The 27251-nt window shown below is 40.6% G+C and overlaps 1 protein-coding gene and 1 long non-coding RNA gene across 3 annotated transcripts in view; one reads left to right on the top strand and one right to left on the bottom strand.

Moving 5' to 3' along the window:
* Window positions 1-18176, bottom strand: part of LOC140185075 (uncharacterized) — a 37609-nt gene extending 19433 nt beyond the window's left edge. The window contains exon 1 of the long non-coding RNA XR_011882489.1: window positions 17905-18176. This is a non-coding gene — a long non-coding RNA (uncharacterized lncRNA). The remainder of the gene's footprint in view (window positions 1-17904) is intronic.
* Window positions 1-27251, top strand: part of LOC140185072 (tubulin-specific chaperone cofactor E-like protein) — a 140307-nt gene that overhangs the window by 33640 nt on the left and 79416 nt on the right. Inside the window, exons 5-7 of one of the 2 annotated variants that reach the window (XM_072238312.1) lie at window positions 2369-2625; window positions 8453-8579; window positions 11569-11682. The exons of the other annotated variant lie outside the window; for it this stretch is intronic. Coding sequence (XP_072094413.1) covers window positions 2369-2625; window positions 8453-8579; window positions 11569-11682 — 498 coding nt within the window. The remainder of the gene's footprint in view (window positions 1-2368; window positions 2626-8452; window positions 8580-11568; window positions 11683-27251) is intronic. 2 annotated transcript variants of the gene reach the window in all.

Raw genomic sequence — 27251 nt, 5'->3', positions numbered from 1 at the left:
TTTATGGAGTGTTCTTAGTCATTTGGTATTTTAATCTTCCAATTGTCTTTAAGAAAAAGTGAATACTAACTGACAGGTGTAATATAACTGACAGCCTTTTTACATTTTGTCTTAAGGAACAGTTCAGTTTGCTTTTCCTCTTCTTCACTATGTCTCCATGATATATGTCGAGCTTGAATTGGAAGGTGGATGAGTTCCCAGATCACTTCCAATATTACGATGTGGTGCATAAGTGATTCCTATAACAAGCACCTGGTGCTTGAGCAATGTATTGGAGAGATTAGCACTGCACATTGTCAGATTTTTTTCCCTTTGTGGAGCAGTACATTTGTTTTAAGTCAAGCACTTGCTCTAATTTCCACTCTTCAGTTCTAATTCTTAAGCAATAAGGAGAATTAATTCTCCAAGATCTGCAAAGGGGGATGATTGAGTTTCTACAGGTTTTATATGCAGATAGGGCCCATGATGTATAATTGTTTGAATAACTGCTTAGATTTAGAAGTATAACATGACCTTGCCCAATTCATGTATCTGTATGACTTTGACTGCAGTGATATAGGATATTTATCATGCGCCTGTACTTTTGATCTATTTGTGTTTCACCGCAATTTGTTAATTTGTTCCTGTATAGTGTATATCCTGCTATGGGTTACAATAGCACCCCCAAGCTGTCCTGTTCCTATAAGCATCAACAGCCTATTTCCAGATATGTTATATTTTTAATGCAGGTTTTTAATAACTGTATACAAAATAAAGTGAAATGAGCACTTAAAAGAAAAATTCTATTTTGTAAAAATCTATTTCTGATGTAATATTACCCAAATAAGAAAACTAAAAGCCCTTTTATCTATCATTACATCATTTCTACCCTTGCTTTTGATTTTACTGCATGAAATACCTGCATGTGTAAAGAAGAATTTCAGGATTCCAAACGAATGAGGTAGAATTTATCAGCTGCTTGTTTATATGTATGTCCTGCAGGCGTGATATGAAAAATGTGAATGTAATTCAGATTATGTGTAAAATGAATGAGAGTTACAAATTTAGTGTAAATCCCAGTTTTCTGAGGACCATTCATAACAGTTATACTGGCTTCTTTAACTAATGAATAAATCACTAGAGCATGCTGTCTTCTCTTAGGTTATTTTGACTGTACCTCTTCCCACCCTGTCTTCTGTAAAAACATTATTCCCTTTTCTCAGTTCCTTTGTCTGCCGCATCAGTTCTCAGGATGAGGCTTTCCTTTCCAGGACATCAGAAATGTCCTCCTCCATCAAAGAATGGGGTTTCCCTTCATCCACCATTGATGCTGCCCTTACCCGTATCTCCTCTATTTCCCGAACATCCATGCTCACCCCATCTTAGAATTCTCCTTGTCTTTACTTACCACCTTATGAGCCTCCGCATCCGACACATTCTCTGCAACTTCCACCACCTTCAACAGGATCTTACCACCAAGCACATCTTTACCTCCCCCCCCCCGCCACCACTTTCTACAGAGATTGCTCCCTCCATGTTTCTCTTGTCCATTTGTCCCTCCCCACACTTATCCCTGCAAGTGCCCTAAGTGCTATACCTGCCCATTCACCTCATCCCTTATCTCCATTCAGGGACCCAGTCTTTCCAAGTGAGGATCTGTTGGAGTTGTCTATTGTATCCGGTGCTTTCGATGTGGGTTCTGTACGTTCGTCAGTCCCAATGTAAATTGGGGGACCGCTTTGTCGAGCACCTCAACTCCATGTGCCAAAAGTGGAATTTCCCAGTAGCCAACCATTTTAATTCCTATCCCCATTCCTGTTCTGACATGTCAGTCTGTGGCCTCCTCTTTTGCCAGTATGAGGCAATTCTCATACTGGAGGAGCAACACCTCATATTGTATCTGGGTAGCCTCCAACTTGATGGCATGAATATCAATTTCTCCTTCCAGTAATTTTTCCCCTCCCCTTTCCTCCTCCTGTTCCCCACTCTGGCCTCTTACCTCTTCTCCTCACCTATCACCTCCTACTGGTGCCCTTCCTATGCTTTCTCCCATGGCCCACTCACCTCTCCTATCAGATTCCTCCTTCTCCTGCTCTTTACCTTTCCCAGCTCCTGGCTTCACTGTCACCTTCGAGCTAGTCCTCCTTCATCTACCCCCACCTTTTTATTCTGGCATCTTCCCTCTTCCTTTTCAGTGCTGAAGAAGGATCTCGGCCTGAAATGTCAACTGTTCATTCATTTCCATAGATGCTACCTGACCTGCTGAGTTCCTTCAGCATTTTGTGTGTGTTGAAGTGTACTCCCTTTTTGGTGTATTCCTTGTTTTGTTTTTCTTTGTTATATTCTTATTTATGTTCTGTTGCTTTCCCCTATTCCCCCTCAAATGCAGGTTAGAGGAACTCTTCCTGTGCTTTAACGACTACACGGCAGTTTTGTTGTCACCCTGTTCCTATCCATCACTTCGACTCCTACATATTACTGACAATAATATTGCCGACTGGGCAGAGATACACAACCTTGGACAGATGTTCCCAGGTCTGGACACATTAATCCTAGCGAACAACCCTCTAGTCAGCATAATGGATTCACAGGCAACTTTGGCACGACTTTTCCAAAATCTGCGATCGATAAATCTTCATAACTCAGGTATGAAGTGCGATTTGAATATTTTATTTCATTGTGCTTAGAATACTGATTAAAGTTTTTTTTTGTCAATGGAAACTTTAGAAAACATTCAAACTAGTTTGCATATGAAACCCTGCTGGAATCCTTGGCTGTATAAGTCCAGGGAATACACACTCCGGTCCCGCCAAACCCATGAGATTGAGATGTTCTCTCACCCCAAACCCCAGTTTGTGTGGATGTTGTGTAATTTGCTACCCTGTTACCACTCAGTGTCAAGAAATAACAGATAGCACACTGCATACGATTAAAGGAATTATATTTATGAATCTTAACTAAAGGATTAGTAAAGAAACGAAAGAAAAAAACAAAAAGGGCCCATTGTAATTAAACATTCAAATGTGCACAAGTTGGAGCTCAACTCTTCTGGAAGTCATTGATCCTCAGTAGACCCCTGCACCTTGCTCCATCGAATCATGATCCCCCACAGGGTCGAATCCTATGACCAGATCTCTCCAGCCTCTTCTCTCTTCATCTCCCGCTGAACAAAGGACGCAGCTCACACTGGTGTGAGGCACACAACACAAAAGCACACTCCCCTCATTGGATGGCTCACATTCCAAAGAACCCGTTATTTCTAACCATAACTCAAACACTGCTTCTACAGAAACATAGAAAATCTACAGCACAATACAGGCCATTCGGCCCACAAAGCTGTGCCGAACATGTCCTTACCTTAGAACTACATAGGCTTACCCATAGCCCTCTATTTTTCTAAGCTCCATGTATCCGTCCAGGAGTCTCTCAAAAGATCCTATCGTTTCCACCTCCACCACCATCACCAGCAGCCCATTCCACACACTCACCACTCTCTGCATTTAAAACTTACCCCGACATTTCCTCTGTACCTACTCCCAAGCACCTTAAAACTATGCCCTCTCGTGGTAGCCATTTCAGCCCTGGGAAAAAGCCTCTGACTATCCACACGATCAGTGCCTCTCATTATCTTATACACCTCTATCAGGTCACCTCTCATCCTCCATCGCTCCAAGGAGAAAAGGCAGAGTTCACTCAACCTATTCTCATAAGGCATGTTCCCCAATCCAGGCAACATCCTTATAAATCTCCTCTGCACCCTTTCTATGGCTTCCACATCCTTCCTGTTGTGAGGCGACCAGAACTGAGCACAGTACTCCAAGTGGGGTCTGACCAGGGTCCTATATAGCTGCAACATTACCTCTCAGCTCTTAAACTCAATCCCACCCACAATTGATGAAGGCCAATGCACCGTATGCCTTCTTAACCACAGAGTCAACCTGTGTAGCAGCTTTGAGTGTCCTATGGACTCGGACCCCAAGATCTTTCTGACCCTCCACACTGCCAAGAGTCTTGCTGTTAATGCTATATTCTGCCATCATATTTGACTTACCAAAATGAACCACCTCACACTTATCCGGGTTGAACTCCATCTGCCACTTCTCAGCCCATTTTTGCATCCTATCAATGTCCCGTTATAACCTCTGACAGCCCTCCACACTATCCACAACACCCCCAACCTTTGTGTCATCAGTGAAACCTTTCTCAGGGTGTTACACATAAATTTATTGAAAATTTCATTCCTGTGTCTCGCAATGTTGTGAGTCAACTTGTCAGACTTCCAAAATATTGGATTGGACATTCTTAGCCCTAGATCTTATTATTGCCTCATTCTTCTCCTTGTCTTTTAAGGACAGTTTCCATTGACTAAAATGATTATTTCAGGGGTAACAATAAAGTCTTATCTATTATAACATTATTGAAAATAGTACCTCATCTTGAGAAAATTATTGATCTTCCTGGAAAAGTAAATTCTATGGATTATCCTCTGAGAAGTTTATGTAGTTAATTTAGGAGAGTAGTATATATGATCATAAGTGATTGAGCTCATAGAACCTGCACCACTGCGAGTGGGTCTCAGTCTGAAACATCAACTATTTATTCCTCTTCAGAGATGCTGCCTGACTTGCTGAGCTCCTCCAGTGCTTTGTGTTTGTTCGTCTGGATTTCCAGGATCTGCAGAAACTTTTGTTTTTATGGTATAGGAATGATCTGTCCTAATGTAATTTTCTTGAACTGTTTTAAAATGATATGGTAGTATCTGGCACTAAACAGTGCAACTTTTAATCCTCAGCAAGTGAAAAATAAAATGCCCCCTTTATACATCCAGAATCAGCACCATCCTATATCAGTTTATTAGTTTCATTTCTCCTTATCAGTTCTTCCATCTGTACTGTCAACCACTCAACTTCCTTAATTAATCTTTTTAGTTTGTACTTCCTTTTACTGTTCTTTTCTTCAGAATTTAAGTAAATTTTTGCCCTTTTTCACTTATCTGTCCAGTTCAATAGCTGCTTTCTGTGGCTACATCTAGATCTATTGATTTAAGTGAACAGCATTCTCAGTATAATCGTTGAGCCCTTTATACCATCCATCCAAAAAATCTGGTTTCTGTCTCTTGATTATCTAGTAATGTACACGATAACCTTTCCTTAGTGCTGCCTGCTTCATAACACGTCTCCTCAGGGGCACTTTGACACACTAAAAACCTGTATACAAGATGTATATCCTTAAATTTATACATTTTTAATATTATAACCATATAATATTTTATTGTCTGCTGTGTTATTTCTTTAGCTATTTGCTCAAGATTGACCTACTGAGTATTTCTAGACTTGCTCTCTGTCTGTCTAGCCCGCTGTGTTCTTCCAGTTAATTTCAACATGTGCAGAATGTTACAGTACAAAAATCATTGTCAGATCAAGTCTGATTTATCTTTTTGAATCTTTAACCTTGCCTACTTTGAACTCTATTTTCACAATTCTTCGCTCCTATTCACCTTGTCTTTTTGTAACTTCCTGCTCACATTTGCATAGTTATTGTCTCTCTAAAATTGTCTGCTTCCTTGTATATGCAGCTCTCACATCTCCCAAGTCATTAATATTTCTGGTGAAAAGTTGATGCTAATAGTTCCTTTGAAATAACCCCCACTTGCAATGTTCATTAATTGGAGAATTTTCTCTTTCAGAACCAATTACCAACCTATGTCACCTTGAATTCCATGCACTTTTAGTTTAATTTTTATCTTTAAAGAGTTTTTGTTTAAAATTTGATCAACTAATATGAAGTTTCCATACCAATTCTTTCATGTTCTAGGCTGGAGTTCATCCAATCCAAAAGATCTGCCTTCAAAACATTATTTTCCTCAATATATTTTCTTTATTTTGATTACGTCTAGGCAAAATGGGCCATGGGCACCATGGTAGTGTAGCAGTTAGCATAACGCTATTACAGTTCAGGGCATTCCGGAGTTAAATTCGGAGTTCAAGGAGTCTCTGTATGCCCTCCCCATGGAATGCGTGGGCTTTTTCTGGGTCCATTGATTTCCTCCCACGGTCCAAAGACGCATCGAGTAGGTTAATTGGTCATTGTAAATTGTCTTGTGATTAGGTTTGGGTTAATCGTGATTGTGGGGAGTTGCTGGGGTGGAGTGGCTCAAAGGGGTGGAAGGGCTATTTCATGCTGTATCACTAAATAAATAAATAAATAATAGTGGCATGCAAAAGTTTGGGTACCCCAGTCAAAATTTCTGTTACTGTGAATAGCTAAGCGAGTAAAAGATGAACTGATTTCCAAAAGGCATAAAGTTAAAGATGACACATTACTTTAAAATTTTAAGCAAGAAAACTTCTTTTATTTCCATCTTTTACAGTTTCAAAATAACAAAAGAGGGAAAGGGCCCGAAGCAAAAGTTTGGGCACCCTGCATGGCAGTACTTAGTAACACCCCCTTTGGCAAGTATCACAGCTTGTAAACGCTTTTTGTAGCCAGCTAAGAGTCTTTCAATTCTTGTTTGGGGGATTTTCGCCCATTCTTCCTTGGAAAAGGCTTCTAGTTCAGTGAGATTCTTGGGCCGTCTTGCATGCACTGCTCTTTTGATGTCTATCCACAGATTTTCTGTGATGTTTAGGTCGGGGACTGTGAGGGCCATGGCAAAACCTTCAGCTTGCTCCTCTTGAGGTAGTCCATTGTAGATTTTGAGGTGTGTTTATGATCTTTATCCTGACGTAGAAGCCATCCTCTTTTCACCTTCAGCTTTTTTACAGACGGTGTGATGTTTGTTTCCAGAACTTGCTGGTATTTAATTGAATTCATTTGTCCCTCTACCAGTAAATGTTCCCTGTGCCACTGGCTGCAACACAAGCCCAAAGCATGATCGCTCCACCCCTGTGCCTAACAGTTGGAGAGGTGCTCTTTTCATGAAGTTCAGCACCCTTTTTTTTTTTTCCAAACATACCTTTGCTCATTGCGGCCAAAATGTTTTATTTTAACTTCATCAGTCCACAGGACTTGTTTCCAAAACGCATCAGGCTTGCCCAGATGTTCCTTTGAATCTTTTGAATAGAACTGTTTGGCCGCAATGAGCAAAGGTATGTTTGGAGAAGAATGGGTGCAGAATTTCATGAAAAGAACCCCTCTCCAACTGTTAAGCATGGGGGTGGATCAATTATGCTTTGGGCTTGTGTTGCAGCCATAGTCATGGTCATACATTATTGATCCCGGGGGAAATTGGTTTTCATTACAGTTGCACCATAAATAGCTACATAGTAATAAAACCTTAAATAGTAATATGTAAATTATGCCAGGAAATAAGTCCAGGACCAGCCTATTGGCTCAGGGTGTCTGACCCTCCAAGGGAGGAGTTGTAAAGTTTGATAGTCACAGGCAGGAATGACTTCCTATGATGCTCTGTGTTGCATCTCAGTGGAATGAGTCTCTGGCTGAATGTACTCCTGTGCCCAACCAGTACATTATGTAGTGGATGGGAGACATTGTCCAAGATGGCATGCAACTTGGACAGCATCCTCTTTTCAGACACCACCGTCAGAGAGTCTAGTTCCATCCCCACAACATCACTGGCCTTACGAATGAGTTTGTTGATTCTGTTGGTGTCTGCTACCCTCAGCCTGCTGCCCCAGCACACAACAGCAAACATGATAGCACTGGCCACCACAGACTCGTAGAACATCCTCAGCATCATCTGGCAGATGTTAAAGGACGTCAGTCTCCTCAGGAAATAGAGACAGCTCTCTCTTTGGCACAGGGAACATTTACTGGTAGTGGGAAGAATGAATTCAATTAAATACCAGCAGATTCTGGAAGTAAACATCACACCGTCTGTAAAAAAAAAAAAGCCAAAGATGAAAAGAGGATGGCGTCTACATCAGGATAATGATCCTAAACACATCTCAAAATCCACGATGGACTATCTCAAGAGGCACAAGCTGAAGGTTTTGCCATGGCCCTCACAGTCCCCTGGCGTAAATATTATAGAGAATCTGTCGTTAGACCTCAAGATGGCCCAAGAATTTCACAGAACTAGAAGCCTTTTTGCAAGGAAGAATGGACAAAAATCCCCCAAACAAGAATTGAAAGACTCTTAGCTGGCTACAAAAAGCGTTTACAAGCTGTGATACTTGCCAAAGGGGGTGTTACTAAGTACTGCCATGCAGGGTGCCCAAATTTTTGCTTTGTTTGAAACTGTAAAAGATGGAAATAAAAAAGTTTTCTTGCTTAAAATATTAAAGAAATGTGTCATCTTTAACTTCATGCCTTTTTGGAAATCAGTTCATCTTTTACTCTTAGCTATTCAGATTAACAGAAATTTTGACCAGGGTTGCCCAAAATTTTGCATGCCACTGTATATAGTTTTTTCTTTTCTTGCCATGAGTCAATTTCAGATCAGTTTTAAAGTGTAGTTATATTATAAGTAAAAGTTAATTGCTAGTACTAATAAAGCACTGTTATCTAATAGGACTAAGCTCATGGGATGATATCGATAAACTCAAAGCATTTCCTAAACTGGAGGAAGTGAGACTTCTGGGAATTCCATTACTGCAGAATTATTCTGAGGAGGAACGACGCAAGCTTGTCATAGCTAGGTAATCAATCTGGAGAGTATGCTTCGGATCATTGGTGTGGTACATGTGCCTGCGGGTGTGGAAACACTTATGTGGCAATGAATAAACTCTTCTTGGGCTTTCAGCTTGGTACAGGCATCAATTTTAACCAAAATTTTGATGACAAACTCTTCATCAGGGATGATTCTGGGGCATGTCTAGTCCAGTGGTATTTATATCCCCATTGTCTGTACCTCCTGATTGGTTAGTCCTCATCCACTCAGGTTTCCACTGTCCCACCTTGTTTACAATCTAATTCCAGTTCTTTCTTAGAGCGAGACCTTTGTCTTTGTTAAAATTCTTTTCCTCTAGTTTTATTTCAGTGGCTTCCTTCACAGGCAGCCCCAAAAGCCATTGGTGTGGCACAGTAGTTTTGTGCTGTCAAAGTCAATCCAATGACCATTGTGAATGCAATGTTCTGCTACCACTGATTTCTCCAGGTAACCAAACTGGATACATCACCTGTGGTCTTGATGCAAGTTTCCAACATGCATCTCGTCTAGCCAATATACACAGCTCCGCATTCACAGGGAATCTTGTAAACGCCAGCCGACCTGAGTCCCAGGTCATCTTTGACCCACAAAGGCTGTGATTTGAGCTTCCTTACGGGTTTGTGGATGGTATTAATCTGGTATTTCTTCAGCATCCTGGCGATCCTTCCAGAAACCGTGGAAAAATAGGAAAGACAGGTGGTAGCGACAGGTTCCTCCTCATTGTTAGGTTTCCTGGTTTCTCTCTTTTAAGGGCCATTATACCTCAACAATAACAGCCACCATTACACCTCCCAAAGTAGAGCGGTTTTTCCTACTTTGATTAACCCTGCGTGAACTATTTAGGACCCGGAGAGTCTCCACGAGGAAATAAGACGATTACGCACAACGTTCCTACAGAATGCCTACAATCAGAATCAAGTTTATTATCACTGGCATGTAACGTGAAATTTGTTAACTTAGCAGCAGCAGTTCAATGCAATATGTAATCTAGCAGAGAGAGAGAGAAAATAAATAAATAAACAAGTAAATCAATTGCGTATATTGAATGGATTATTAAAAAATGTGCAAAGAAACAGAAAGTGAGGTAGTGTCCAAAGCTTCAAAGTCCATTCAAGAATCAGATGGCAGAGGGGAAGAAGCTGTTCCTGAATTGCTGAGTGTGTGCCTTCAGGCTTCTGTATCTCCTACCTGATGGTAACAGTGAGAAAAGGGCATGCCCTGGGTGCTGGAGGCTTTTAATAATGGACGCTACCTTTCTGAGGGAAGAAAACCAATCGGGCCCATAAAAGGGCCGATGGAAAAACCAGGAGACCTAACCACCTGACTAGACATGTCCAAGCATCATCCCTGACAAAGATTGCAGAGTTTGTCTTTGAAACATTGGTTAAAATCGGTACCTGTACCTGGATGGAAGCCTGAGAAGAGTTTATTCATCATGAATGCCGGGAAAATATGTGGCAAATTTTGTATTCTGCTTGGTATATGGAGGATACTCCTTTGATGTCAACTGCAAAGGAAAGTATGTATTAGGCTGGTAGTATGCTGCTTTGGGTGAGAGGTGTTTATTTTGTTGTGGCTGCCCCTATCCAATCTTGCAGTGTTTAGTTCTTTCTAAATGTTTGGCTGTTATGTCTGTTAACCATGTTGGGGATCAGTGCAGTTTCATTTTGAGCATCTTAAAATTTGCTTTGCTTCTGTAATTCAGAGCCGAACACGTAATTTGTAGTTTACAATTGTCAGTGTCATTTTTCAGTCCTATCAGGTGTTAAATGTAAATTCTGCCTTTCCCCTCCTGTACTTTACTTTCACATATCATTTATCTATGTACATCTGAGCAAAAAATGCTACAGTTCTACAGTATGTCATGATGATCTATAGCACATCTCAGCAGTGGCTCCATGGGTAGCACCTTTTCTAGTGGATCAGGCGATGGTATTTGAAATTCACTTCAAAGAATTGAACACAAAAATTAGGTGGCCTCTTCAGTCAGTACTGAGGAGTGCTGCATTGTCAGAGATGTGGTGGATTATGGCTAAACCACTGCCCATTTGCTCTATCAAGTCATTGCAAAAGTTTCCATGGCATTATTTTTCAGAAGGGCGGAGGAATTGACCTGGTATTCTGGCCAGTATTTATTCATCAATTAGCATTGCTTAACTTGTCTGATCATTATCACATTACTGACTATAAAATGCATTGAGATGATTGGAAGCTCAGAAGAGCATGTCTGTTTATCTTTAAAATCATCCAGCAACAAATTGACCAGCAGTCTGTATTCTGCCTCTTTACAGAGCAATCATCCTATGTTCCTGCTAGCTTTGTCACCTTCATTTTCCTTAATTCGTTAAGCCGCCTTCTGATTCATCTTTGAAGAATTATGCAGCAGCAGCATACACTTATACAATGCCTTCTGCATTATAAAATTACACAAGCTGCTTCACAGGAGTATTATCTAACAACATGTGAGCAAAGCTGCCAGATTTATGTTGACAGATAACCAACAGCCTGATGAAACATGCAGGTTTTAAGAACTAACCTTGAGGTAGAAAACCCTGGCCCCTCCAGGTAGAGAGTTTCAGAGCAACTGAAGGCATGGCTACCAGTAATGAGGTGATTAAAGCTGGAATCATGAAAATTGGACTTGGAAAAGTGCAAAGACCTGAGAATTGTAATGGCAGAGTAGGTTAGAGAATGGGCAAATTTGAAATCAAGGATGAAAAATTTTAAGCATGAGCATTCCCAGAACAGGAACTAATGTAGATCAGACACAATGGCTGATTCGGAAATGGGACTTAGTAAAAGAAAAGATAAAAGGCAAAATTTCGGATGAGCTCAAGTTTATTAAGAAGAGAATAATTTCAATTCCTTTTTATTATAAATCGTTTAATTTTGGAGCAAGGTCATCTGTTTTTTCTGATGGTATATTAATTCATCAAAACCAATTTGAAGAAAGACTTTCATTTCATTTTTCTCAACAGGTTACCATCTATTATTCTATTAAATGGGAGTAAAGTTGCAGGAGAAAGGATAGATGCAGAGCGATTTTTCATCCGTTACTACTTAAATCAGCCAGATGAAGGTTTACCAGAAAGGCAAGTGATTTGTTTTCAAGATTTGCTCCTTGACGCCTTTTCTCTATTACCTTATTTTTCCCCTTGCTACTTCAAAACTTACTATTTTATAGATAAGAAAAAATAATTTAAATGGAAGTTCTCTGACTTACACTGTGGCGTTGAAGAGAATGTTGGTCTTTCCATTTAGATTTTTCCAAATTGAAACATCAGTTTTTTTTGCTGTGCGTACATTTAATTCCTTATCCAAATCAGATAGACTATTTTCCTACCAACAGTTTTACCCTAGGAATCTAGGCATTGACACCAATCTAAGCGATTTTACATTACCAAAATGGAATAGTAATCCTTATTAAGATGTTGATGAATAAATCAAGCGTGCTTCCTATTTGGTCATGGAAATTAGTTTACTCATGTGACAAGACATGTTTTCAAGGTGAACATAAAGGTAACTGAAGCACGCAAAAGTTTCAACCACAAAACAAATGCAATTCTTTCCACTTTCTGGAGCCAGGATGCTTTGTCTTGCAGTGTATTCAGTTCTATTCTGTGAATTGTTCTCCTCAAAATAACTAAACCCTGGATATTTTGACAAATTTTCGTGACATTCAAGCATGATAAAAAGTATAATTCCACTCATCATTTCTGAATGTGATTGTTCAAAAACTTTGAAATGGTTATATTTTAATTTTCTTCCACCTTCATCTACAAACAGCCCCAACCTCATGCTTTCTCAGCAGTCGTTAATCAGTGATGATCCTGTTATACACTACCTTATTTTCCTTGCCATCCACATGGTGACAGTACCCTAAATCTATTAATCAATATAGTTTCCATTTCTGAGGAACCTACATTATGTAGTCTAACAACTTGTCTTCCCAGGACCAAATGCTGGAGAGCAGCACCAATGGGAGGGGCCAGTTCTCAACCCAGCATGTATTTCAGTGCTGTGCTCCACCCCACACCACCTTTAGTGTCTCTTCCCCTGGTCAGCTGCAACAAGTGACACCACGGCACGAGGGCTTGGTCTACTCAAGGTATTGCACTGCAAATGTTTTGCACAGCAAGGAAGGTTCCATGTGCCCCACCACCAAGCCTGCTGTTCATTTGATTGGATCATGAAAGTAGGGAGTTAGATATGGCCCTTGTGGCTAAAGGGATCAGGGGGTATGGAGGGAAGGCTGGTACAGAGTTCTGAGTTGGATGATCAGCCATGATCATACTGAATGGCGGTGCAGGCTCGAAGGGCCGAATGGCCTACTCCTGCACCTATTTTCTATGTTTCTATGAAAGATCTGATTATGGCTTCAGTTGTTCAGTTGATGCCCAGAGAGGTGATTAATTTATTGAAGAAGAAAAAGGAGAAGTATGTAAAGCTTTGGAAGTTGGGATCAAACGAAGGACATGAGGAGTATAAAGAAGTCAGATAAGAACTAAAGAAGGGAATTAGGAAAGCCAGAAGGAGGAGGGGCCATGAAAAGTAATTGGCAAGTGAGATTGAGATTAATCCCAAGACATCCTATACATACATCAAGAGCAAGAGGATGAGTAGGGAGAGGGTAGGACCACTCAAGTGAGGTAGTGAGTAGTTTGCTTCAGTATTTACCAAGGAAAAGGATATGGAGGAGCAGGAGTGCTGAGTGTATAAATATGTCGGGGTGTTTAGAGGTCAAGGAGGAGGAAAACCAGGGCCTGATGGGATTTACTTTAGGTTATTGAAGGAAGTAAGAGATGAGATTGCTGAGCCCTTGACCAGTATCTTTGTGTCCTCTGTAGCCACAGGAGAAGTCCCAGAGGGCTGGCGAGTGGCTAATGTTGTACTTCTATTTAAGAAGGGAACAGGGGAAAATCCTGGGAACTATGGACTGGTGAGTCTCATGTCAGTTGTAGGGAAATTGCTGGAGAAAATTCTAAGGTATAGAATATATGAGCATTTGGAAACCCATGGCCTAATTAGGGAAACCCAGCATGGGTGGTAGTTCGTGTCTTACCAACTCGATTGAGTTTTTTGACAAGGTGAGGAGAGATTGATGAGGGTAGGGCAGTGGATGATGTCTACATGGACTTAAGTAAGGCATTTGACAAAGTCCCTCATGGGAAGCAAATCAGAAGATTAAGATGCATGGGGTCCGTGGCGAATTGGCTATTTGAATTCAGAACTGGCTTTTGCTTAGAAGACAGAGGGTAGTAGTTGAAGGGACTTATTTGTGCTGGATGTCTGTAATTAGTAGAGCTCTACTGGGACCTCTACTGTTTGTAACTCATATAAATGATCTAGATGAAAATGTAGATAAGTGGGTTAGTAAGTTTACAGATGATACCACGATTGGTGGAGTTGTGGATAGTGTAGAAGACTGGCAAAGAATACAGCACGATATAGATCAGTTGCAGATACAGGCTGAGAAATGGCAGATGGAGTTTAACCCAGATAAATATGAGGTGTTACACTTTGGTAGGGCAAATACGAGAAGACAGTTCACTGTAGAGGGCAAGACCCTTAATAGTGTTGCTGAACAGTGAGATCTTGGGATCCAAGTTCATAGCTCCAATAAGGTGGTTAAGAAAGCTTATGGAACGCTTCCTTTTATTAGTCGAGGCACTGAGTTCAAAAGTCAGGAGGTTATGTTGCAACTTTATGAAACTCTGGTGAGGCCACATCTGGAGTATTGCACACAGTTCTGGTCACCCCTCTATAGGAAGGACGTTGAAGCTTTGGAGAGGGTGCAGATGAGGGTTACCAGGATGCTGGCTGGTTTAAAGGGCATGTGCTATCACGGGAGGCTGGATAAACTTGGCTTATTTTCTCTGGAACGTCGGAGTCTGAGGGGACATCTGATAGAGCTTTACAAGATTATGAGAGAAATAGATAGAGTGGACAGAGAGTATCTGTGTCTCAGAGCTGAAATGTCTAATACCAGTGGGGATGCATTGAAGGTGAGATGGGGTAGGTTCAAGGGGGATGTGAGGGGTAAATTTTCTTTACTCAGAGTTGTGGATGCCTGGAATGCACTGCCTGATATGGTGGTAGAGGCAAGTACATTAGAGGTTTTTTAGAGACATTTGGATAGGCACATGGATGTAAGGAAGATGGAAGGATATGGACAATGGCGTAGGTAGGAGGGATTAGTGTTTGGGTGTTTTTGATTTGCTTTTTAGCTGGTTTGGCACAACATTGTGAGCTGAATGGCCTGTTCTTGTTCTGTATTGCTCTATGTTCTGTAAACCTTGCCTTGCCAAAAATCTATCTCTACCATGAAAATATTCCATGACTTGGCCTCCACAGCCCTCTGTGACAGAGAATTCCAAAATTTTAGACCCTGTAACAGAAGAATTAAAACGCATCTCCATCCAAAGTTCATGACCCCTTATTTGGAAACTACAGCTTCAGTCCTCAGTTTTCACAAAAATTGGAAATATTTTCTCAGTATTCACCTTTTTATCACTCCTCAGAATCTTTTCTGTTGCCTCTCTTTGCATTAAGTTCCAGTGATTATTATCCTACCATCCCTGCCTTACTAAAGTCTCTTGTGGTTCCGTCTGTTTACTGCACCCCTAAAATTGTTACCTCCTGATGCATCATCCTGAAATGTTGGACAATCAGGATATAATATCTTTACTTTTAACTACCTTGTCAATTACCCCTCTTCTGCTTTTGGTTTCACTTCCTCGATGATGTGAAGAACTTGAGCTTTTGACTCAAAGTTTGAGATTGCTGTTACATTTTCCTAAGTACTATACCAGCTTCTCTTGAGTCCCTCACAACTTCTGCAGCTTCCGCTTATGGCCTTACTCTGCTATACACCCTGTTATTTTTCCATACTGACACTCAGCCATTGTTATTGACAATCTCCCCTCAAGATTCTGCTCTTTTGATGGCTCTTCTCGCATACCTAGTGTACTGGAGGAAAAAGTCTCTACCTCATTGTCAACTACCAGCTATCTCTAACTTTCCTTTCATCTGTAGCTCTTCTTTCATCTCTAAGATCTGTCTGCTTGCTTTTCAGCATCAAGATCTTTTTCTCCAGAACCCTTTCATGTCTGCTTGAATCTCATTTTCCTTCTCACAGCACTATGACAACACTGGTTATAGTCTGAAACAGTGTGCTGTGAGCTTGAGATTGAGCTCTTTAATCCAATTTTCAGATGGCTTAATTTCCATTCCCTTTTCACCACATTTCCTTGATGGCTCATCCCAGTGAAACTGGATCATCTTAACCATCCCTGCAGCTTAACTATCTGACATTAGATCTTAGCTTTTAGCTCCACCATCTCTATGAGCTGGTACTTCCAAAATCTGCATGTTTACCTGCAGTTCAAGTATATTGCTATTACATGTATACAGTTATACAGCTAAGTGAAGGATTGTTCCTCTGGGGCCAAGGTGCAAAACGCAGCACATACAGTTATGATTCAGCACATACAGTCATAAAATAGCACGTCCCTGAGTGTCATGGCCTGTAGATTGGCAGGTGGACAAAAAGTGCAAGATGCATGTTTATGTAAAATAGTATAATGTGACTAGCACTATTATACAGACATCCCACCTCTCCCGGAAGTTCCGGGAGTCTCCCGCAAATTGATGGTGCTACCTCCCTGAAATGAGTTTTTGCAGGGTGGGATGTCTGATTATAAGACAAGCAGTAGTATAAACATGTGTTGAATCTGCTTCCTTTGTCTTTTCAAGCAGTGCATTCCAGATTACAATAACTCTCAACTTATATCTTCTCTAATATTATTTCTGGCCTTTTGCAATTTACCTAAAATCTTTGCTCTCTGGAACTGACCCTTCTGGGTATATGCAGAAGGACTTGGACAGATAGGGAGAATGGGCAAAGAAGTGGCAGATGGAATATAGTGTAGGGAAGTGTATGGTCAAGCTGCAACATAGCGTCCTAACCCTTATATTCAGTGCCTCCGCCAATGAGGACAAGCATGCCATACACTTTTGCCACTTTGTGTACTTGTGTTGCCACTTTCAGGGGTCCTTGCACTGCCCAGAGTGTCTCTGTACATCTACACTACATGGGACTCCGCCATTCACTGTAATGCCCGAATTTAACTTCAGAAAATGCATCACTTTACACTTCTGTGTTAAATTCCATCTGCTATTCCTTTGCTCCCTTTTCCAGTTTAAATACTGTATTTCTTCTGATCTATTTGAAAGCTTGCTCCATATACCCAGGTTTAACTTTTTGCTATGTATCAAAAGGAACAATAGCCCAGTCATGAAGCTTCATGCAGAGAATTGCATGCAGATATTTCTAAAAATCCATATAGTCAACAAACTTTCCCCCTTACATTAAATGGCTCCAGTTAAATTTGGCAATCATGACTTGACCTTAACAGGATTTGTGTTTTTCTTTAATTCACCTTTGACTTTCCACTTCCTTATCTACATCCAGCCCATGAGTGGCGATGTCCTCTTCACAGAGGTTGGGTAGTGCGTTAGAGGGGTCTGCATGTGATGAAACTCCCAGTGTTTGTCAGCAATAACAGATAATAATGGCAAGACAGCTCAAGAGAGGCAAGCCTTTCTGAGAATGACAGAAATGCAGGCTTCATGGAGAAGGAAACTGCTTTCCTCTCTCTTAGACGGATATACAGGAAGTGCCAAGGAGCTTAAGAAGCATGGCTATGTACAGTACGTAGAGGAGTCTACTTCTAGCCTTAGCGGTGTCATTTTGGTTGGCATCAGCTGAGTGTGATTGCTCCAGGAAAGCAGCAGTCTGCCCCTCAGAATTGGTCTATTAAATGAATAAATTTGGTACATTTGCTCATTTAATAACATATCTGAGAGCTACTTTGAAGTGATGTGGTTAATACAGTTGGAAACTATGCTTTAAAAGACTCAGCTCAAGGACTTTTGGATCAATTATGAACATTTCCAGGGGCAGCAAGTGTGATGTGCATCTGGTAGCACTATCCTACACTGGAATTCACCAATTAAATATGCATATCTAGACTTCAGTGACACCATAAACTCAAAAGTAATGAGAGACATGATGTATGCTGTACCAAACCAGTTTTTTTTTCACTTTACTGGGAAGTACAGTGAGTAACAAGCTGATATTAATTATTAATCTGACAGTAAGGGAGTATCTTTCAAGCAACAAGAGTCTGACCAAATTTGAACAGATCAAACACTTAACCAAAGTTAAAATTAACTTTGAAGGAATGTAGAAGCTGAAAATGTTAACCTGCTTGAAATTTAAATAGGTGAGCAAATTTTATTTTGCTGCTTACCTGGTATTGGAGCCTGAATGATGCAGATGGGAAGTAACAAAATAATGTTGTTCAGGTTCCAATCATTGCAGAATTGCTGTATAACTTGAGAATAGCTGGACGTTGTATTGAGTAACGTATCTCTCAACAATTTCTAAGTATCCTTAAAATGAAGAAAATAAAGCCTTTAATAAGAGATCCCCAGTTTCATTGTTTCTTTTTTATGGTGCAGATTATGCCCGATCCTTTAATAAAGTCTGCACCTCATTATTTGCTTTGTCATTGTGTAGAATTGCACTGTAATTGGTTGAAGTAATGTATCCTGACATTTGCAGCTACTAGCTATTTGTAAGCTGCACAAAGAAACGATTCATTGTAAAATACCAATGTCATCATCTTCTGACTGACATTTAACCTTGCGATGTGACTTACAATTTATCGTTGGCGTTGCTTGTAAATGTATGTTAAATAGGCTGCAGTGGTTTGAAGGGTGACTGGCTTCGAAGTGAAAAGCTGCTTTATTAAACATTTGATGTTCGATAGCTTTAGGTGTGAGTCTTATTTTTTTGTGGAATGAGAATGTTTCAAGATTCAAGTTTATTTGTCACATATGCATTGAAAACATACAGTGAAAAGGGTGTACAGGGGGCAGCCTGCAAGTATCGCCACACATTCGAGCGCCAATTTAGCATGCCTACAATGCTTGGCAGAACAACACAAAACTCAAAACAGAACGCAACAAGCAACAAAACAGCAAAACAAGCCCTGTTCCTCCTCCCACACACGTGCACAGTTCTCTCACCCCAAGACAGTCATATTCTTCAGCCTTCAGCGGACACAGATTTCAACACGGACACGCAGACATTGGGCCTTTGACTATTCCAGTGGACTTGCAGGGATTTGCAGAGTCTGGGCTCCGGCCAGCAGACCTCGACCTCCAATTTGACTCTTAGGCCTCGATCCTTGTCATCAACCACAGGAACTCCAGACTCACCAATGAAAGGACCCCAAGTACTCTTCCTCAGAACTCTAGTCTTACTGATTCGCGAACCCAGTTTGAGTAATCCTGAGTTCTGAGAGAGGTAACAGAAGTATGACTGAAACTTAAAATTATTTGTTAAGGAAAGTAATCAGGACCTGAATATTGAACTAAGAAGTAACATAAGTAGGTCAAATTTGAAGACAGAGTATAATATTAATGGTAAGACTCTTGGCAGTATGAAGGATCAGCGAGATCTTAGGGTCCATGTCCATAGGACACTCAAAGATGCTGCGCAGGTTGACAGTGTGGTTAAGAAGGCTTATGGTGTGTTGGCCTTCAACAACCATGGGATTGAGTTCAAGAGGCGTGAGGTAATGCTACAACTATACAAGAGCTTAGTTAGACCCCACTTGGGGAGTACTGTGTTCAGTTCTGGTCACCTCATCACAGGAAGGACGTGGACTAAAGAGAGAGTGCAGGGGAGATTTACAAGGACGCTGCCTGGATTGGAGAGCGTGCCTTATGAGAATTGGTTGAGTGAACTTGGCCTTTTCTCCTTGGAGCAATGGAGGATGAGAGGTGACCTGATAGAGGTGTATAAGATAATGAGAGGCATTGATCATGTGGATAGCCAAGGGCTTTTTCTCCCAGGGCTGAAATGGCTATTACGAGGGGGCATAGTAGGTACAAGGGGGGGATATCAGAGGTAAGTTTTTCCACACAGAGAGATGGGTGCATGGAATGCACTGCCAGCAAAGGTGGTAGAGGTGGATACAATAGGGTCTTTTAAGAGACTCTTAGATAGGTACATGGAACTTAGAAAAATAGAGGGCTATGCGCTAGGGAAATTCTAGGCAGTCTCTAGAGTAGGTTACATGGTCGGCACAATATTGTGGGCCGAAGGGCCTGTAATGTGCTGTAGGTTTTCTATGCTTCTACAATAGAAAGTTACCTTTGGCCATGGTATGTGTCGTGTCTTGATAAACAGCACGGAAGAAGCCACTTCCGTGATTACAACTGTGTAACGTCTATCTGTTATGCATAAGTATTTTTCATTTCCTTGCCATTTCCATGTATCATTTTACTGTTCTTTTCCATTTGGTTATTCAGTGCCATTCTAACCACTATGGATCTGCTTCTGTATTAAAGTGGTGAAAGATTCAATGTCCCAAAAACCTAGTGAAATATTAGCATTATCAGTTAAAGGATGGGACATTTAGAGTGATAGAGATGTTCAGCATGGACGGTGGACCCTTTGACCCAACCCCTCCGTGCCAACCAGGTTGCTTACCTGTGTCTACATTTGTCCCATATCCCTCTAGTCCTTTCCTTCCCAATGTCTTTCAAGTATTGTGATTACACTCAACCCTACGACTTCCTCTTGCGTCTCATTCCATATACGTACCACCCTGTGTGGAAAAAGTTGCCCCTCAGGTCCCCTTTAAATCTCCAACTTTAAACCTGTACACTGTAGTTTTACACTCACCTACTCTGGAATAAAAAGAATGAATATACACTCAGTGGCCACTTTATTATGTACCTCCTGTACCTAGTAAAGTGGCCACTGAGTGTATGTGGTCTTTTGCTGTTGTAGTCCAACCACTTCAAGGTTCGACATGTACATTCAGAGTTGCATTTCTGTACACCTCTGTTGTAACGTGTGGTTATTTGAGTTACTGTCGCCTTCCTGTCAGCTTGAACCAGTCTGGCCATTCTTCTCTGACCTCTCTCATTAACAAGGCATTTTCACACACAGAACTGCCGCTCACTGGATGTGTTTTTTTGCTTTTTGCACCATTCTCTGTAACCTCTGTTGTGCATGAAAATCCAGGAGATCAGCAGTTTCTGAGATGCTCAAACCACCCCATCTGGCACCAGCAATCATTCCACGGTCAAAGTCACTTCCTCGTTTCTTCCTCATTCTGGTGTTTGGTCTGAACAACAACTGAACCTCTTGACCATGTCTGCATGCTTTTATGCATTGAGTTTCTGCCACATGATTGGCTATTTAGATATTTGCATTTACAAGCAGGTGTACAGGTGTACCTAATAAATTTTCCACTGAATGTACACCCTATCTCTGCCCCTCATGATTTTATACTCCAGAGAAAGCATTCTTTCCTTATACCTCGAGCCCTCCACTCTCAGCAACATTCTTGTGATATTTTTTTCTGCAGCTTAATCACATCTATCTGTGGCAACCACAATGGCACACAGTACTTGAGGTACAGCCTCACCATTGTCCATTACATGACATCTCAACTGTTGTTCTCAGTGCCCTAAATGATGAAAACAAGCATGCCATCTCCCCTTCTCACCACTCTATCTAATGATGTTTCCACTGGGAACTAAGTACTTGTATGCCTAGGTCTCTCTGTTGTATAATTCTGTCCAGGGCTGTGCCATTCACTGTATGTTCTGCCTTCTTAACTTCCCAAAATGTATCATTTTGCACTTGTCTGGATTAAATTTCATCTGCCATTCCTTTGCCTACTTTCCCTGTTGATTTATATTCCGTTATAACCTTGAGTAATCTTCATACCACTAATTTTGGTGTCATCTGCAAACTTAACTGATCATCCCACCAAATTTCTTATCCATGTCATTAATATACATAACAGTCAGCAGGACCCAGCAGTGATCTCTGAGCTCCAACACTGGTCACAGTCCTCCAAACTGAAAAAAACAACCCTCTACTACCATCCTCTGCTTCCTACCACCGAATCAATTTTATATCCAATTCACTAGATCACCTCCGATTTCATGTGTTGTAACCTTCTGACCAGCCTACCACGTGGCACGTTATCAAAGGCAAAAACTATGCTAAAGTCTAGGGAACAGGAACACCTTTATTTCCCTTATGAGGGAGAGAGCAAGCCTGTGGTATGTCGAATTACCGGGTGAATGAGAAGTGGTACTACAAGTCTGATGCTTTGCTGCACGCTTGAGTGCTCGGTGGGGAGTGCCGATGCTTTTTTTGCTGGTGGGGGAGGGGGGATCATTGCTTTGCTGCTGCTTATGCGTGGGTGGGGGGAGCTGGGGGGGTGTTTGGGGTTCTAACATTTAACTGTCATTCATTCGTTGGGGCACTCCTCTGTTTTCATGGATGGTTGGGAAGTAAAAGAATTTCAGGATGTATATTGTATACATTTCTCTGACATTAAATGTACCTTTGAAACCTTTGAAGTCCATGTAGAGAATGTCTATCACCCTGCCCTTATTGAATCAAATTTGAGAGGCATGATTTCCCGTGTGCAAAGTCATGATGATGAACCCTAACACATCTAAATATCTAAATGCAGATAGATCCTGTCTCTCAGTGTCCCCGTAATCCCCAGTGTCCCCCGGGCTCTCTAGCCAGGCTATTATTACCCCTCTGGTTCAGATGCAACCCTTTTCTCTTCTACAAGTGAATTCTGCCCCAGAAGAGATTCCAGTAGTCTAAGAATCTGAATCCTTTCCTCATGCTTCATCTCTTCAGCCACACATTCATCTGCCCTCTCCTCCTATTCTTAACTTCACTAGCTCATGGCATTAGAAATAGTCCAAAGATTACAATCCTTGACATCCTGTTTTTTAATTTTCTGTATGCATTCTGCAGGATCTCAACTCCTTTTCTACCTATGTCATCAGTACCAATGTATTACCTTTGGGTGCTCAACCTGCCCCTTAAGAGTGTTCCACAACCACTTGAGGACATTCTTGATCCCAGCACCTGGGAGATGACACACCATCCTGGAGTCTTATGCACAGCCAAAGAATCTCCTATCTGTCCTCCTAACTGTCAAGTTTCCAACACTAGAGCACTCTTGGCTCCACACTTCCCTTCTGTGCATTAGAACCAGTTGATATGCCACAGACCTGGCTAATGCCCTTCTCTAGTTATTCCCCCAGCAGCATCCAAAATGATAACAGTTGTTGCTGAGGTGAATGGCTGTGGGGAATCCTGCATCTCCTCTCCCTTTCCTGATGGTCACCCAATTACCTGCTGCCTACGTTTTTAGGATTCTCCTTTACCATATCTTCCAATGATATCTCATGTCCCCTTTATTCCCTCCCTATTTCCTCAACTGTACTCCCACATCATTTTTCATCCATTCACTGTTATCAAATCTATTTCCCCTGTCCTCTGTAATGTTTGTACTGTGTGACATTTTTATGAAGAATCTGGAAGTCAAGTGACTTCTGACTTCTTCACTGCAAAGACTGCAGAAATCTTTGTATCAGCAACCATTCCAGCAATTCTCCTCCAAACCACAGATAAAACCAGTTTAGCTCTAGTACTTTATCATCCTCCTAGTAAATGTCCTGAACCTCGCTGATGGGGTTTTATTCCCAAGCAGTCTTGCAGTATTTAATCTTAAAATAAATTAATTTTCTAGAATTTCCTTTTAAAGCAGGGGTTCCCCACCTTTTTTATGTCATGGACCTGTACCATTAACCAAGGGGTCCATGGATCCCAGGTTGGGGACGCCTGTTTTAGAGATCTAGGTAGCTACATCTGTAGATCCTTTCCTTTTCCCTGCAAGGATTTTACCATTTGTTGGTGTATTTCTTTTCATCTTTTTCCTAGCACCTAAAAAATAATATAGTATTTCTGGATCAGTTCCACCTGAAACTTAGCTCAGCAGTCTTTCATCCTTCCATAATTTCCAATGCCTTATAACTTGTAATCACAATCCAACATCTAATATCTTTCCAAATGAGTTCCTGAATGATAGTTGGCACTCATTTTGCCAACCTAATAGTACTCTTTGCTTTTGTTTATTCTTTCCTTTCTTATTCATCAGTATCTTATCAAATTATTCCACTTATTGTATTTAGGGGCAATCTGGCATCAAAGGTGTAGATTCTCCAATTTCTATCTCCAGTGGAAATCAGCTTTCAGATTAACTTTGCCTTTGTGGTCAGACCTGTTCAAATTCATTTCAAGTGGTGCACTCAAACTAGAGATGTCACTAGTCTGGCTGGTAGAGGACCAGTGCTTTGCAGACTTTTTTGGAGCTTAGTGTATCTTTGTGTCTATCCTGAACAAAAAAAAGTATTGTTTTGCTTAATGCTAATTCTTAGATTATCTGCTCTTGCACAGTAAAAGGATCTTGAAGTTAACTCAACTACTGAAGCAATCTACTAAATTTGAGGCTCACTTCTAAAAAGATTCAAGATTGTTTATCATGTGTACATCAAAACATACAGTGAAATGCATTTTTTGTGTTAACAACCGACAAACTGAAGGGTGTGCTGGGGCAGCCTGCAAGTATCGCCACACATTTCGGTGCCAACATTGCATGTCCACAACGCTCAGCAGAATAACACAACACAACAAGGATCAAAACAACAGCAAATCAAAATCAAGCCTGTTCTGTAAAGATAATTTTAATGAACTTGCCGCAGTCCAATCAATGGAAATGCCTCTGATTCAATTGCCTTAACTTGACTGATTATATATACCCACGGATAGCATGACTCCAATGAACACCGTTACCTTTTTGTGCTTCATGCCATAGATATTTAGGGGAAGTCATCATATAAGATGGTCATTCATTGGCACACAGGTGGGGGAGGCGTAAGATAGTTAATTCACAAGCTTATTGCAATGATGAAAGCAGTTGAATTATTTATATTAGTGAATGGCTCAGTTATGAGGAGCCACAAGCAAAATTCCAAAAGCAGAAGTAAAAGGTAATAGCATTATAGGATGCTAACAAGTCTGGATTGCAAAATATCAGTACGAATGAGTTTGGCATACAATTGGTTCACTTTCTGAAGAGAAAAGGTTGAGAAATGCAGTGTGTCAGTGGGCAACCTCTCTAAGAAAGTATTTATTCTTCTGAATAGCAATGTTCTGTTTTTGCCAAAAACTAATTATGCCGTGATCCCTGCTGAAAGAAAACTCATCATTTGCCTCCTGTGTTTTTTGTTTGCATGAAACATAAAGGGAAAAGGCCAAGATAATGCTGGAGCCTGGTTTTTTAGTCCTTAGTAATACATTTGTATTGTTTGTCAAGCTCTTATTCCACTGGTAAGGAAATCTCATTCTGTATTTCACACACTGCCTTATTAGTTAGATGCTATTGATCACTAAGCACACTACAAAATATAATTTAAACGTATTTCTTTTTAGGTTTTGATATTGATAGTCAGACTATTTGTTTATTCCCTGCTATGATCCACGGTTTCTTGTTGCTCAAGATCTAGATCATGTTTTATATGATTCAATTGTTATTTTAAACTCTAAAGTATTTTTATGTCCTCATTGAATCAGTCTCTCAAAGTGTACTTTCAGAATCTTTATGCGTGTGCAAGTGAAATCATTGCGCATATGGGGATTTTGGTGTAGAACGAGCAGGCTGGGAAAGTGGCTGTCAGCCAAGTGACAAAATGGATTTGATTAACAGAATTGGAAAGAATTCCTTGCTTAAGGTATCATTTCAGCTTCTGATTATCTCCATTTTAAGTTTGGAAGAATGCTCATATTGTCCAGGACTGCAAATGGTTCTAACTGGGAGCAACTCTGTTAGTGAAGTGCTTTTGGAGTGAAAGTGGAGCCGGTCAAGTTCAGATCTCCAGAGACACTTTCAGGTGCTGGAATGTCCCTTTCAAACAACAGCTTTCTGTTCCGCTTTGTATGAGCCCAACTCTCCCATGATCTGCTCATATTGCCTTATTTGTTGATAGGGACAGCTTCAAATTCTCCAGGGACAGTGTTTCATTCTCACACTCGCTCTTTATAACACACAGGAAATAATCAACTTTTAAGCTGTTATCTGGTCAATTACAAACTTATTACTAAAATGATATTCCTTTCATAATCAACAAATCAATTTGTTTTTGCATTGAACTACTCTTGTTCGATTTTTCTGAGGAATTGAGTCCTTTTCTAGCTGAGTTTAATAAGGCTCTCAAGAAGTCATTGGTATGATTGCTAGTGTAGGGCCTTTTGGGCTAATTCTCAACAGTGAAGAGCTCAGGTGCTGCACACAGTGCTGTTTTCTGAGGAACCTGTGCAGCCATTTTATACTGATTCTGAATTGTATAGAATCTGCTCCTTTTAAAATTCCATATTTCAATCTTAGTGTGAATTTATTCTTACCTGGATTTGCTTTACTTTTGTTCAGATTCCAAGGCATCGTCCCTTGTCCATCAATCCCTGCTGGAAGAGAGGAGATACTCTAACCCACTCAGTCGACATGTGTGAAAGGGTTCTTCTACCCTTTCCTTTCCATTCCTGCTGAAGGGTCTTGGCCAGAAAGGTTGACACTTTGTTCCTCTCCATAGACGCTGCCTGACCTGCTGAGTTTCTCCAGCAGTTTGTGTGTGTTACAGTTGAATTGTGTGTCATTGTAATATCATTATCATTTTACTCTTTTTTTTCCTTATTTCTAAAATAAAATTGATTATCCACAATTTTAATGTTTCAGGCCAAGTGGCATCATTGTGTAGTGTCAAAGGACTTACTCCTAAGGTTAAAGCGACTTCCTAAAATTTGCATATTTAAAGCAAATGCATGTTTTCGATGAGATCAGATTAGTGCTGCCGTTCTTTTTAATTCTTTACATCCTTTGATGAAACCTGTTTTAAAATTGTATTTTAGTTTGAAGTCACCTTGTGATCCATGTTTATTTACCAACTCTTGTTACTGTATTTAGTTAGCATTCACAATTTTTACACTTTTGCCTAACTCACACTTCACTGCTATTATCATTCTATGTTCCTTTCAAGCAGTATAGCTGGTACTTTCAAGTTTAGGTAACAGCAGGAAAGAAATGGTGTTCTTTACCATTCCTTGAAGGGCAACCTTTTCATTGTCCACCAATCCAGAATATCTGTTCTCCCACTCAAATGCTTCCTGTTGTTGTCAGAAAAACTTCAAGTTCCAGTTAAAAATCTGATATGTGGAGTTCAGTCATGTACATAAGACTTCTCTTTATGCACTGCATCAGTAACTTCCAGAATAGTGGACATGTAATTTTGAAAAAAGAAATAGATTTGCAAGAAATCATATAAAAGCAACTTGCTGTGATGCTGAAGCACAAAATGGTAGAAGTCCACATTAGGACACAACGCATTGAAGAAAGCACTACATAGTTCAGCTTAAACCAAAAGAAGTTTGAATACCAAAAGAAGTTTCAAACTTTAAGTGACAGACTGAAGAACAAGATCCTGAGTATCAAGTTATCTGATTACTCTCAGCAATTGTATTATATCTGCATGGATATAATGTGACATTTATTTGCATTGATGAAATGATGTCTAGAAGAGATGAGTTCAAATTCTTGGGATAATGAGCTGATCTGAGGTTGGATGAGCATGTCATAAGTCCTGTGAGGGAGCTTTTAACTGATTTGCAAGCAGGTAAGACAGCAAAAGAAACATGCAGCAAGTG

The sequence above is a fragment of the Mobula birostris genome, chromosome 20 (assembly GCF_030028105.1).
Source record: "Mobula birostris isolate sMobBir1 chromosome 20, sMobBir1.hap1, whole genome shotgun sequence".
Taxonomy (NCBI): Eukaryota; Metazoa; Chordata; class Chondrichthyes; order Myliobatiformes; family Myliobatidae; genus Mobula; species Mobula birostris.
The sequence above is the reverse complement of the archived record's forward strand: the minus strand, read 5'-3'. Positions and strand labels throughout refer to the sequence as shown.